Source organism: Bombus bifarius, unplaced genomic scaffold (assembly GCF_011952205.1).
Source record: "Bombus bifarius isolate JDL3187 unplaced genomic scaffold, Bbif_JDL3187 scf7180000009125, whole genome shotgun sequence".
Lineage (NCBI taxonomy): Eukaryota > Metazoa > Arthropoda > Insecta > Hymenoptera > Apidae > Bombus > Bombus bifarius.
In genome coordinates, this window is record NW_022884914.1 from 2992445 (window position 1) to 3005413 (window position 12969).

A 12969-nucleotide genomic window follows, 5' to 3' on the forward strand; every position below is an offset into this window, starting at 1 on the left:
TCGTATGAGAATTACGAAAAACTTTCACATGAACGAGACATCCGCGATTTTAATATCAACGCCTGGTAAAATTACAGGCAACGATTTATTCACGTTTGTATAGAAACTCGTATACACCATAGGGATACACTATCTTAGATAGAAGTACGGTATGTATAAAGTATGCCAACAACAAAAGAAGGAATAGACGCCTATACGATAAATTTGAGACTGGATTAATTACGTTCTACGAATACAAAAAATTATACTTCTAAGTCCTCGTGTGATTATGTATGTGCGTGAATACTAAAGCAATTCTTGGAACTAATCAGAATCGTCTCTCCTTGTATGCACCCGCCACGCTTCCAACACATATATACTCATTCTAGCAAATCGCGAATCATATTCGCGGTCTCTGCGTTACATGATTACGCATCATAGATCAAATTCCTTATCTCACTGATCACGCGCATTGTTCGTTCGTAACGCTGCATTTATAAATTCGTTTATACTATCATTCGCTATCTAAACCCTTAAGACATTCGCTATAAATAATTTGTAAAATATACACATTTTTTACAGAACAGCATCTTTGCAACGACACATTAGCAATGAAATAGTTACTATCGCAAGGAACAATTCGATAAAGATAAGATAATGCAATACCATCCATTTACGTTCATTATGCTCTTTAGAATCAACGACATTCGTATAAATTTATTGATAGTGACAAATTTATTGATAGACACGATGTGAAATCGGACGGACTGCATCAACCATCTTTTAAGGTACTAACGTAAGAACTCCATTCGTATTTATCATATTTTAATTCATCCACGGTGGACAGGAAGTCGGTGGTTGATATGTCTGTGAAATTGGCACCTGATAATGCTGCACATTTTGAGGAGGATGCTGCGGTCGCTGCTGATGATGCGGCGGTGGTGGTGGCGGTGGATTGCAAATGGATTGCATCAATGGGTGTGAATTGTAAGGAGGAGGTTTTGTCGTATACGGTGGCATTTGATTATACTCAACATTCAACGGATGCTCCAATATCGCATTTTGTATAGGCGAACGATTACCTTCAATGTGTCCTAGATAATTACGAAAACATTTAATCATTATTCTATACACAGAAATTTAGGAGTAAAATATAAAAAATGAACACTCTTGTAAAGAAAATTACAAATAAATGAAGAGCTATTTCAAAACATAATGAAACATAAATGATTATTTTAAATAATTTGAAAGCCACATTAATTGTAGGCGTACAATTTTAAAAGCTTCTCTTAGATATTTATTAGACATAATCAAGTGTTCCATATTAAAATCGAGACATAATCATGTGGATTTTATTTACAAACATATACAACTATACAATTATCGACAGTATCGTTATTCGTTGTGAATACCTCTGGGTCTAATTTGTGGTGGTGGCATATTTGTTGGAGGTAATGTAGGACACACTCCTTGATGCTCTCCATCCCTTGGCATTGGTGGTGGTCTGCCCCATGGAACTCTAACATGATGTGTTTGCCATGGTGCCTGTGGTGGAAGTGAAGGAGGCAGAGGCGGTCCTCCAGGATGTATGTTTATCGAATCTCCGATCGGATTTTGCTCATTTCCTATTACATACATTTATACATACAATGAAATTTGTTCTCCAGCTTATAGGAAACATAAAAATAAATATACCAGAACAAATGTTAGATATACCTGTATTTATGCCTGCAGTTTTTTGATCCAAGCTGCGTTTCTCACCTAAATAATGAAAATTCATGAAATGAAATAAAGTACATATACAAGATGATGTGGAATAACTATATGTAAAGTATATTATAAAATTAAATATGGCAAATAACGTGATGAAATATTGTAATACAACTATTAATTAATGATAAATTAAAAATAAAATAAAATTATAATATATCCTTTCCTTTTACTTAAAACTCAAGCTACAATTTGTTAATATGCAGATTAAAATATTAGTTGATTTGTTTAAATCAATACTGCGCAGTGATAAATTCTCTAAGTATTTCTTAAAGTTCTACGGAACACTAACAATATTTCACGCTGTTCACCATTTCTTAAGAAAGAAAAAAAATAGTGATTATGACGACTAAATGCATCTGGAAGCGCATAATAAATATATCCATGACATTAGGTCACGATTGCTGTAAAGCCTCCTTAGTTTATGTTGTTTGTTTCATTCGTGATCTGCAAAATAAAATTTATTATTAAAAATTTGTTTTCATCTCCATCACCCAAATTCCTGCTTTAAGACATCCATCAGATTATTATTCAATTCACTGTAAAACAAATGATGAAATCAATTGCATACAATTATTTAACAAATCCAACATTTTTACTCTGTAAACTTTGTACACATTTATAGAAAAAGCTACATTAAATAATTTGTAAACACCATGAATCATTAATGTCAATATGACAGGCTGCTGCTCCATGTATTCACATGTCCAGCGTCAGAGATCTAATTCCAAGATACATATCCCTGGCATTTCGACTTGTTAAACTTAAAATACTCATATTAAAACATAGAATGCATTTCAACAGAACACGAACGATAATAATTATAGTTAATACTGGTTAAAAGTAATCACTGAAATATAAAATCACTTCATTGCACAGAGATCTGAAAACACATATACATACTTTAATAAAAAACATATGAAAAAGCATTAAAATTAGGATGCTTAAGTTAACTATTTTAATTATATAATATAATGTAGCGAAAGTTTTGTTAATTCTAAATAATAACAAATAAAGATAAATGGAAAGCAATCTATCTGTGGTATCGTAAACTTCGTAGACAATTCCGGAAGTCTATCTGCAATGTGTCCGGATGAGTACATGAAAAAGCGAATCGCTAAGACATATGGATTAAGAGTAAGGGCAAATTCGTATTGTTTAGTAAAAAATATATTTACAGTAAGTAATGTACTACAAGCTAAGAGTATTAAGAAACAATGCTAGATACCCATCTGAAATGAAAATATAAAGACAGTACTGAGTTATAAATATAAAAATTATTAATTCCGACTAATTCATGTAATGAAATTAAAATATTTATTTTGAAGAAATATATGTATATTATTAAATACATTCAATATATTGCACTTAATCATTATTATCTATGAAGAACTACACTCGTGTTAATTTTCAAAAGGTATCCAGCATTCTTTCATTTTGAATACTCTTAGTTACAGACCTTGATGTGGAGGTGGCATTAGCAGCTTGTTTCGATCTCCATGAGGAAGGCCTGCAGCTGCTTGTGATGGACCATGTAAGACTTGTTGCTGTCGATCACCTTCTCTGCTTAAACAATTCAGTTTCAAATTATTAATTCACAATTGATGATTATAAAGTAAACATTTCAAAATTTAAGCAAATATCACCTGATGCACAGCCATGGATATTTCTGAAATGTTAAAAGCACCTGGTGTCTCCAGGTTATAGTTAATGATACCAAACTTTGTCTAAAAAGTACTTAATTGTGTTATAACTTAATAGCACAGAATATTATACTAAAAGAATTAGATTACTCTTTACACAATTTATAAATTGTAATTTTAGTATTATAATTTTAGTATTGTAATTTTATTATTGTAATGTCATTTTATTATTTTCATTGAGAGTAATAATAACAAAATAAGCAATACTGACAGTGTATATATTTACAAAAAAATTTACCAGAAGAAATATATAAATACCTAAATATTTTTTCTCTGCATAATATTCTGTGAAAAAATTAGTTATATTCACAATCATTTACTTTAAACATTTTGATTACTCAGATCTATCTTTATACTAATTTTATACTTTTTTACAAGTAAAAAACAGAATAAGTATATTTGAAAATAGTTTGATTGTGAATATGTAAAATTTTTTATACCAAATTATAGTTGCAAGAATAAATTGATGTTCCTTACTCTATAATATCAAATATATTTTGCTTTTTTATTTTTTATTTTATTTTATTTTTTTCTTTCATTATAATTATAAATTTGTGAGTAAGGAACAACTAAAAAACTTCCTGCTATCTATTGAGTTTGGTACATCTTGATCAAAGCAGGTTTCTGAAAAAAATTTAATTTTATTGAATTGCATGTGTTTAAGCTTACTATAATATAAAATAAAATGACTATATATAAGTTACAATTTTTTTTCGTATCTAAGCAATGAATTATTAAGCAGCTTTCACAAAATTAGAGATTCCATCACAGTTGGTACTAATACAAAATGTAATTGCAAACATTAAATGTGTATACTTATACATATTTCTTTTTCAGCTTTAATATTAATCAGACACTATAAATAAACATGTTTATTTTGTATTTTAAATATGTATTTAAATATAATTGAGGTTCATTAAACCTGCTTTATTCACCTAATAAATTTTAGTGTTCTCGCATATTGCAAGAAACTTTTACTTCATATGTATAAATGACATAACTATATCTAATAAAAGTAAGTGAATAAAAGTTTCAACGATTTTACTTACCCTGTTCCATGACGCTGAGCAGGTAGAGGACCACACTGATAAGGTGATGTTTCCTATTATAATACAAAAGTTTATTTGAGTTTTTAATGTCTTATACAGTAGTAAATTTTTATTTTATCAGACATGAATTCTAAAAACTAACCGAATTTGTTTCAACGTCTGAAAATCTTCTTTTTACGCCATGAGACTTTTGTTCTGGGGAATCAGGCTTTTGCTCAAACTGTTGAGGTGGTGGTTGAACTGTATAATGTACTTGAGGAGGTATGTGACCATTCTGATATTGCATATGCTGTGCATGATACTGTATCTGTGCTTGAACTTGCGGTGGAGGTACATTATGTAAAGGTATATTTGCGGGTGGCATCTGAACCTATTAAATTTTACATTCTTATTCATATATACTTTAATTCATAAAAATGTATACATACTATAACATTACCTGTAGTTGTCCCTGCGATTGCATCATTTGTTGCGGTTGTTGTGCTTGATACAGCCATGGAGCATTTTGTGAAGAAGGTGCTTGCGTCGGCGGTGGAATACTAGTAAGAACATTCATAGAGTTCGACATTTGAGCAGCAGGCGGTGGTACAATTTGCGGAGGTGGTACTGGTTGTGGCTGTGGCCCTTGATCCACTGGTCCTTCTTGTTGATGTTGAACCTCACCAGGAGGAAGAGGATGTTGTTGAGGATGTTGGGGCGATTGAGCATTAGGGACCAAAAATGTTTGCGTAGACGGAGGAGGTACTTGTAAATGAAATTGGGGAGCATGACCTTCAAACTGTGGTGGTAACATATGCTGAGCCACAGCCTGAGATTGTTCATGATTTTGCTGCAACTGTGGTGGAACAATATGCTCCCCAGGTTGTAACACAAACTGTGTTTGAGATTGTGATGCAGCTGCTTGCACCTGCTGATATTGTATTTGGTAAGTTTGTGGTACTGGAGGTGGTGGTTGATTTGGCGGGAAGTTTGGCGGAGGAAAATGAAGGTGTAATAATGGTGGAGGTGGTTGTTGAGTTATGTTAATTGGAGCTGCTGGAGGTGGCTGTTGTAAATTCACGTTAACAGCTTCGATTATCCCTTGTGGCGGTGTAGAAGGCCTTTGTACATTTGGTTGTGTATAAACATAAGAAACTGCACCATTAACTGGCGCACTACTACTTGTAATGAAGTTTTGTTGAGCTGGACTCTGTGGCGGTGGTTGACTCATAACATACATTTGGGCTACAGGTTGCGGTGATGATTGTGATCCAGGTTGAATCCCTTGAATTTGTAGCGGTTGCCCAGGATGAATTTGATATTGCACTTGACTGACTGTTGATGGAGGACCAATTAATTGTACTTGTCCAACTGGCGGGGGTGGCATAAATGTTTGTATTTCCTTCAAGCAAAACATTCCATTATAACAGAACTAATATTAGATTTAATAGGTAGTAAATAAATCTATAAATTTGTTTGTTTGTTACCTGTGTTTGTGGTGGTGGTACCAATGGTCCAGAATGGGGTGGAATGTGTACTCCAGGTGGAGGAACTGTTATACCAGAGCCTGGTGCACCAGTTACTGTAGCAGTGAGAATGGTTGCTGGCAATGTTACTACACTACTTTGTGGGTGTTGTATAATATCTGTTAAGAATGATTTGCGACAATTACAGACAGAATTTCTAACAGCCATGAACTATTAGTGTATGTGCTCTACCTTGATGTTGTATAGTAACAACATTAGGCTGTCCCAAAGTACCAATGTTCATGGTTTGAAATTGTGCTATAAAAGATGAAAGTGATAACAAATGAAAATCTATAATCACATTTAATGTTTATAAAATGTAATTGATTCATACTTTGTGGCATTTGCGACTGTTCTATAACTTGCTGTGATTGTACTGGTGGTGGTTGCTGCTGTATATATGATTGCAATTCCGATTGCATTGTCTGGATTAAATTAATTGCTAACTGTTTTGCATTTTGTAATGCTTCTGGCTTTGGATGCCTATACAAACAGAATGTATAATATAATTAATTATTATAAATTCAAAATTATTATAAAGAAAATGTATAATTCATCTTACTCTATATACAAATGCAGTGGTTCTGGAGATTCAGTGCCTAAAACAGGATCAATGAATTGCGACCCTCTACCCCTTAAAGTTATATTTGCACCTGTTTCACCCCTAATGTATAATAGATTTGCTCCACCTGCACCTATAATTCTACCTCTTAAATCAAATCCTTCTGGAGCATTTTCTATCCCAACACAGATTTTTTCCTATAAAAATAATTGTGTTAATGACAATAAAAGACATATATATGCACATAGTTAGTAACTATGCATAATATAAAAGTACTGCATACCACAGATGTAACTCCGGAATGTAAACTCATAAGAGGTGGCGGTGCATTAGTAAATCTGCTTGGCCTATTTAAAGAACTTTGATGTTCTGTTTTAATAATTTCATTAATTTTTTGTATAGCCGCTGTAAAGAGGATAAAATCCTAAATTATTAACAATTTACAAAAGAGAAATAAACAGAAGTAAAGCAACATACAATCTACATTATGTTTTGCATGCCCTTGTATATAAAGATACAAAGGTCGCTCATTAGGGCAACGTAACTTCTCTTGTTCTGTCATAAAACGTCCACGTGTTGAAACAGTAGCACCTAAAAGTTAGTTAACATGTCCAACATAAATAATTGTTATATAAAATAGATTTAAGTAACATGTAGCATAAAAAGTTCCACAAGAAAATATTATAAAATATAAAAAATATACCTGAGTAAGAATTAATTTCATCTTGTATGTAACCCTTCGTAAGCAATGTGCGGGCACTAGGTGGTATTTCATTAATTTCAAACTCTGATGTATATGTTTCCCCATTTTTAAAGGTTGCATTTGAAGTTGTTAACTATTTGTTGTAGAAATAAAATTAACTTAAAAAATACTTATACCAAAATTAAATTATTTCATGAACATACCTTATTGTTTGAATCTGAACCCCTTAGTTTTCCTTTAGCCATAGGGATAAAATATATACAACTTTGCCGAATATCTCTTTTTTCATAACGTCAACACATACAGAAGATTAACGTCATTCGAACATTTTTCACTGTACTAAAAAAAGTAAATAAATGATTGTAATATCTCCATTACGATACTTCCTTTTCTAGCTGTAAGTAAATCACGTAAATGGTATAAATTTTAGGTTATTACAGATACATAGTAATAAATTTCCAATTAAACACCAATGACTTGAATTTTATTGCTACACATACCGTTATTTACTAAATCTAAGAGTGATTTACGATTTCACATGACAAACTCGCGATCAAAATACTTAACAGCGAATTAATTTTAAAATGATATCGCAAAATTATTAATCGGTACTACAAATCACTTACTACCATTTTTTAGTACTCTATCGTTGTGTGAGACGCTGTGACAGTGACAGACTTGCGCGTATTAGATAAAGTTGCCATGTTAATTTTACATATATGAAAAACAAAAGATTATGTAACTAAACAAGTAATATTTTCAATTTTTCATGTATTCCTTAATTATGATTTTAAAAAATTTTACGATAAGTTATTATAGATTTTATCCCCTTAATCGAAGTAGCATGTAAAGTATTGGAAATATCTTTTTATATTACACACAGTGAATATCAAGATTAAATTAAAATTAAAGCATAGTTTTCCAGAATGTGTTTAGAGGAAAAGAAAGAAATAATACAAGGAATTTTTTATTGAATAAATAGTTTATTTAATTTTTTCATTATAATATGTGCATCTTCTTATTTTATAATATAATTAAAATATAAATAATTGCGTGCTATGGACAGAAATATCGCGCCGCCATGCATATATATACTTCGTTTATTGTGCAAATATAAATAAATCATATTTGACTAGTTTGCGCATTTAATTAATATAAAGAACAGCTTGAAAAATTCATTATGTACTATTGTTACAAAAAATGCGTTAATCTTTCTTAAAATATTACATTTACAACTCCTAAACTTGAATAATACTAAAAAAATAACAATATATTGTTTCTATTTAGTTATTATATGTACGTATTTAGATAATACATAGCTTCCTACCAAAAATTATAGACATTTTTATTAATAATTCTTCTAAAAAATATTTGTTAAGCTTTAAACTCTATTATATTGTTTTCTCATGCAGAATATAATGATTTTGATTATTTATTTGAATTTTACATTATTTTATATATTTCTCAGGAAAAAAGTTATTTGACAGAAAGACGTCCTAAACAATGACAATGAAAATTCATCTATTATTTTGCCACATAAAGCTTAACTATTATATGTATAAATATACCACTCATGTACATATTGTTTGAAGAAATAGAAAAATAGATTGTCCTTAGTCATAAATATATTAATATTTGTAACTTACTCAATGTATGGTTACCTTCTCCAAAATTACTTTTTGAAGAAATTTGCCATTAAAATAATTAATTAAAAATAAGTAATTTAGTTCAATTTTAATTTTACATCAGTGGCACGAATCAGTCTCTTCTCCCAATAAGGCCCTTTTAAAATCTACAAATTCCACTTTCAATATTTTCAATTATAAATATAAGATATAAAACATTTTTTAACTTGCAGTACAAACAGAGCTTAAAAAACTTTTAAACATGCTCATTATGTAAACTGCACACAGTTGTAATAAAATATATAGTTGACAAAGAAACTGATATATAACATTTGTTATACAAAACAATTTAATGTAATAAGATCTGAAAGACAATGAAGCTGATAAAAAGGAATGTCGTTATTATGTACATGAGTTATTAAGTGTAAAATATAAGTTCAGGAATTTGTCCTTCATCGGTAGATGTTCCATTATTATCTCCAGTCTCAATACTAAATTCAAACTTAACTTTTCCATTCCCTGAATCACTATCCACCATGACTGTTTTTAAACCCTTAGTTCCAAAATGAGAATAGGGGCCCTAAAATAGAATGCACAATGATAATCAACGTAAGAATACATTGAAAATAACTATCATATACCGACCTTAAATGTTGCTGATGCAGTGTAAATTGTATTTGGTAAAATTTCTGCTAACTCTTTAAACATTAATCGATAAGTGTATTTTGAACCATCACAGCTGAAACTTGTTGAATTTGTAGCAATCACCTTTCCAGAAGCAGTATGTATCAATTCTATTAATACTTCATATATAGCAGAGCCATGCATACTACCATAGACACCATAGCCAATAAGAAATATGCGTCTATCAACGCTAAATCTAAAAAAGAAGAATATATCTAAATTATATAAAATACTATAAACATGAAATTCTCTTTACGTTTTGTCTTGAAAATCACCTTATACGGTCACTTGTCCCATTGTATCCCCATCTACTTTTGGTATGTTGAAATCTGCATACAGTTTGTTCTTTACCAGTCATGCAACAGCGAGGCATTGTTTGAAATCCTACCACTGGTTTGGGATTTAATATAAAATATGAGAATAAAGAAAGAACCTAAAACAAATAGTTTTTAAATAAGTAATTTCATAAATATATATAGGATATATATTAAATGATACAATTGATACTAGCTTCTGAATAATTAAGAAGTCCAGATTTTGCTGGGCCAGCTGTAAATTCTTCTTTTGACATTAAGGGAAAACGAATCAATGAAAAAGCACTACCCAAAACAAACCGCTGATTTTCTGGGGTAACTGGTAAACGATGCCTTACACATTCTGCTTCTGACCATCTATTCAGATGAAATAACAAATAATTATACATACGCATATTCATCAAATATCAGATACTTCATATATAATACTGTTCTACCTTAAAACTGCTTGAAATATTTTAGATTCTCTAACACGAAGGGTGTCTCTTTCCAAAACAATTTTTAATGTATCAATATCAATATCTGTAAATCCATCTGCATTTAAAGCTTCTGTAGTAAATCTATCAATAGTATCCAAACATACTGCAGCCAGTTGTGATTCATCAAAAAGTCGAGCTTGCGTTAAGAGCAAAAATGCATTATCACTGGTTAAATTATTTTTCAAATAATCCACACAGTGCTTTTCTAAAGCAGACACTGCATACTTTTTAGCTGTATATAACGTAGTCATCACAGTTTCAGGATCTATCTGTATCTCATCTGTATATAAAAAAAGAAGTACTGCCAAGAAAGCAGCAGGTTCTACATCAGGTACTTCTATTTCCGAAGAAGCTGTTGCAAGTGTTCCATTAAACATTGCATCAAAAACGGCACTTCCAGAAGACAAGACTAGTTTATGAGCTGGTATACGCTGCTTTTGTACTCCCCTTCCTACTATGAAGCTTACGTCCGACAATATTTCATTGTTAAAAAGAAAAACAATTCTTTCACGCATTGTTGCTTTTGTACCTTGCCAATTATAAGCCACTGTTGCCTGACCATTCGTAGAAGTACTTTCCAAAGTAGCAGTATCTTGAGATATTCCTACCAAATGCAACGTATTTGCTACATTTGTTGGAGGCCTACTAAAAAATTAATATCAAGAAAATTATGAAAATGTTGTTTATAGAAGTATTATAATAGTAATTGATTTAAAATTGATCACTTTTAAGAAACACGAAAGATTTATTAAAGTACTTACTTATCACCATTCGATGATGAAGACTCTCCAGCTCTTGCTGTTGATGAAGTTGATTGATCTTCATCGCAAACGAAATTAAGCGCACGTCTGGCACGTGAAAGGATAACATTGCCAATAGGTTGGGTATTTCGTACAGGTTCTGGAGACGAATCGCCAGATACAACGAGATTTACATTCTGTTGAAGTTCGTCACCGTCTTCTTGACTTAAGCGCAAATTATGCAGTCTTGACACGACAGTTGGCACATCGCTCAAGGGAGATTCCGAGGACATTTTCACACAATGAAACGGATTATTTTTGATGTATTATCCCGTTTCATCGAAGTATTCAGAATCGTGTCAACAAAAGCGGCACGATCATTCACATCAGTTCGTTGGTCTTGTTGCGCTCACTTAACGTTCTGCACAAATGAATATCAAAGAATTGGACATGATAGTATTAAAATAAATGATTAAAAACTAGAAATGTCATTGTATAGACAAAATTTTTTCACCTGTTCACTGGCAGGTACCACTCATAATGGCTACATACATGTGCTTTGGCGAATGGCACTGAAATAAATTCTGCTTGCTAGATTGCCAGTTGCCACAGACTATACCGTAGCGTCCGTATCTATTACGACAGGATATTCATGCATAGGTATTCGATCGCTTATAGTATAGTCAGTGCATCTACAACGCAAATACATACTTACTCTATTCAGAAGTACGTAATGAAATCAATGCAATTAACATTTACTCGAGATAAACTTTCATGAATTTTTACATGATGTTGATAATTATTTCTATATTTATTAGATAACAAACAAAAGAACGAGATGTTGAAAACTGTTATCTACGTAATTGACTCGTGGTTTGCAAATATAGTTCACGTTATTTCTTGCAGAGGACGCTGTAGGTATTAAGAATGCAATGGATAATTTTTTTGATTCATTAAAATATTATATTGTATTCTAATATTAATGCTAATTTTGTAAATATGAATAGTTTATCAAATTTACTGCAAATATAATAGACTCACTAGTTACAATCATATCTTATAATATCTTCGCAACGTTTTAAATACAAACATTTTAGAATCCACTGAAAGATTCACGCTTGGTCAAGGATTGTAATTGTTCGCTCCCGCGATGTGTGATTGAAGGGGATAGATTGATGACGATTGACTGATTGTGATTTTTTAATATATTCACGCACAAAATTGGTGTGTGTATGTTTATAGAAATGCGCAGCGATGTTTTTATCATATGTACTTAAATGGTTTTGCGACGTATGAAGCAATTAGGGAGCAATTTATAATAATTTAACTTGACTTTTCTGAGATATGATTGCAGTTTCGCTAAAATGCACTGTTTCAGCATTTTTAATACCTCGTGTCCTCACTTTCATTGCACGTTATGCCTTTAGAAAAGGTATCGAGGCTGGGTTCAGTATTATGCGGAGATGTACGTCAAGGTGGTAGAATGTACATCCCTGTGGAATATCCGATGGAGTATAAGTGTATGAGTTATATCTCAGGAACCATTAGTTACCATAAGGTCTCAGCTATTGAGCTGTGGAAAAGTACTGTGAGGAAGTTAAAAATACATGATACTGCGAATCCATTAAATTACTCATGTACTTTTGTCGTAGTACATTACGGTCGTAGCAATAAAATTTCATTTTTCCGATTGTTCTTGGTGGCATAAATCTGCCCTGCCTAACGGAACCTTCGGTAGATCGCGTTGTAACGCGTTATAATCAACAAATATATTTAATAAATTAACTAATAAAGAATTTGTAATAGAAAAAAGAAAATATGATTATGAATAAAAATGTAAATCAATTACTGCATTC

The 12969-nt window shown here is 31.5% G+C and overlaps 2 protein-coding genes and 1 long non-coding RNA gene across 7 annotated transcripts; 1 reads left to right on the forward strand and 2 right to left on the reverse strand.

Annotated features, from left to right (window-relative positions):
• Positions 1 to 66: 66 nt before the first annotated feature.
• LOC117213566 (extensin-like) lies at positions 67 to 7962 on the reverse strand. Of its 5 annotated transcripts, none has more exons than XM_033459013.1 (16): positions 7772 to 7962; positions 7475 to 7610; positions 7272 to 7404; positions 7046 to 7159; positions 6852 to 6973; positions 6569 to 6765; positions 6341 to 6489; positions 6199 to 6264; positions 5968 to 6125; positions 4941 to 5882; positions 4644 to 4871; positions 4502 to 4554; positions 3209 to 3312; positions 1696 to 1740; positions 1392 to 1604; positions 67 to 1073 (listed from the first exon to the last, which is right to left on the reverse strand). In XM_033459013.1, the coding sequence occupies exons 2-16, from the start codon at positions 7514 to 7516 to the stop codon at positions 805 to 807; spliced, it is 2835 nt and encodes a 944-aa protein (XP_033314904.1). In that variant the 5' UTR covers positions 7517 to 7610; positions 7772 to 7962; the 3' UTR covers positions 67 to 804. The 5 variants fall into 5 exon arrangements, with proteins under 5 accessions (XP_033314904.1, XP_033314903.1, XP_033314905.1 ...); XM_033459012.1 differs by having other exon boundaries at positions 7475 to 7666; XM_033459014.1 differs by having other exon boundaries at positions 7898 to 7916.
• LOC117213569 lies at positions 678 to 1580 on the forward strand. Its single transcript, XR_004488682.1, has 2 exons — positions 678 to 767; positions 827 to 1580. It is a non-coding gene; the product is annotated as an uncharacterized LOC117213569 (long non-coding RNA).
• Positions 7963 to 8355: 393 nt separating the features above from the next.
• Positions 8356 to 11534, reverse strand: LOC117213567 (BTB/POZ domain-containing protein 1-like). Its single transcript, XM_033459017.1, is given in 7 exon segments — positions 8356 to 9476; positions 9542 to 9776; positions 9856 to 10013; positions 10092 to 10251; positions 10332 to 11018; positions 11135 to 11423; positions 11426 to 11534. Coding segments are annotated over 7 exon segments (1719 nt in total). The 5' UTR covers positions 11454 to 11534; the 3' UTR covers positions 8356 to 9314.
• Between the last annotated feature and the right edge of the window lie 1435 nt (positions 11535 to 12969).

Coding starts and splice junctions, on each gene's coding strand:
- LOC117213566 (XM_033459013.1), bottom strand. CDS start 7,516: ATGGCTAAAGGAAAACTAAGGGGTTCAGATTCAAACAATAAG. Junction 6,974..7,045: donor TGCAAAACATAATGTAGATT/GTATGTTGCTTT, acceptor TCCTCTTTACAG/CGGCTATACAAAAAATTAAT. Junction 6,265..6,340: donor ACAGTCGCAAATGCCACAAA/GTATGAATCAAT, acceptor CATCTTTTATAG/CACAATTTCAAACCATGAAC.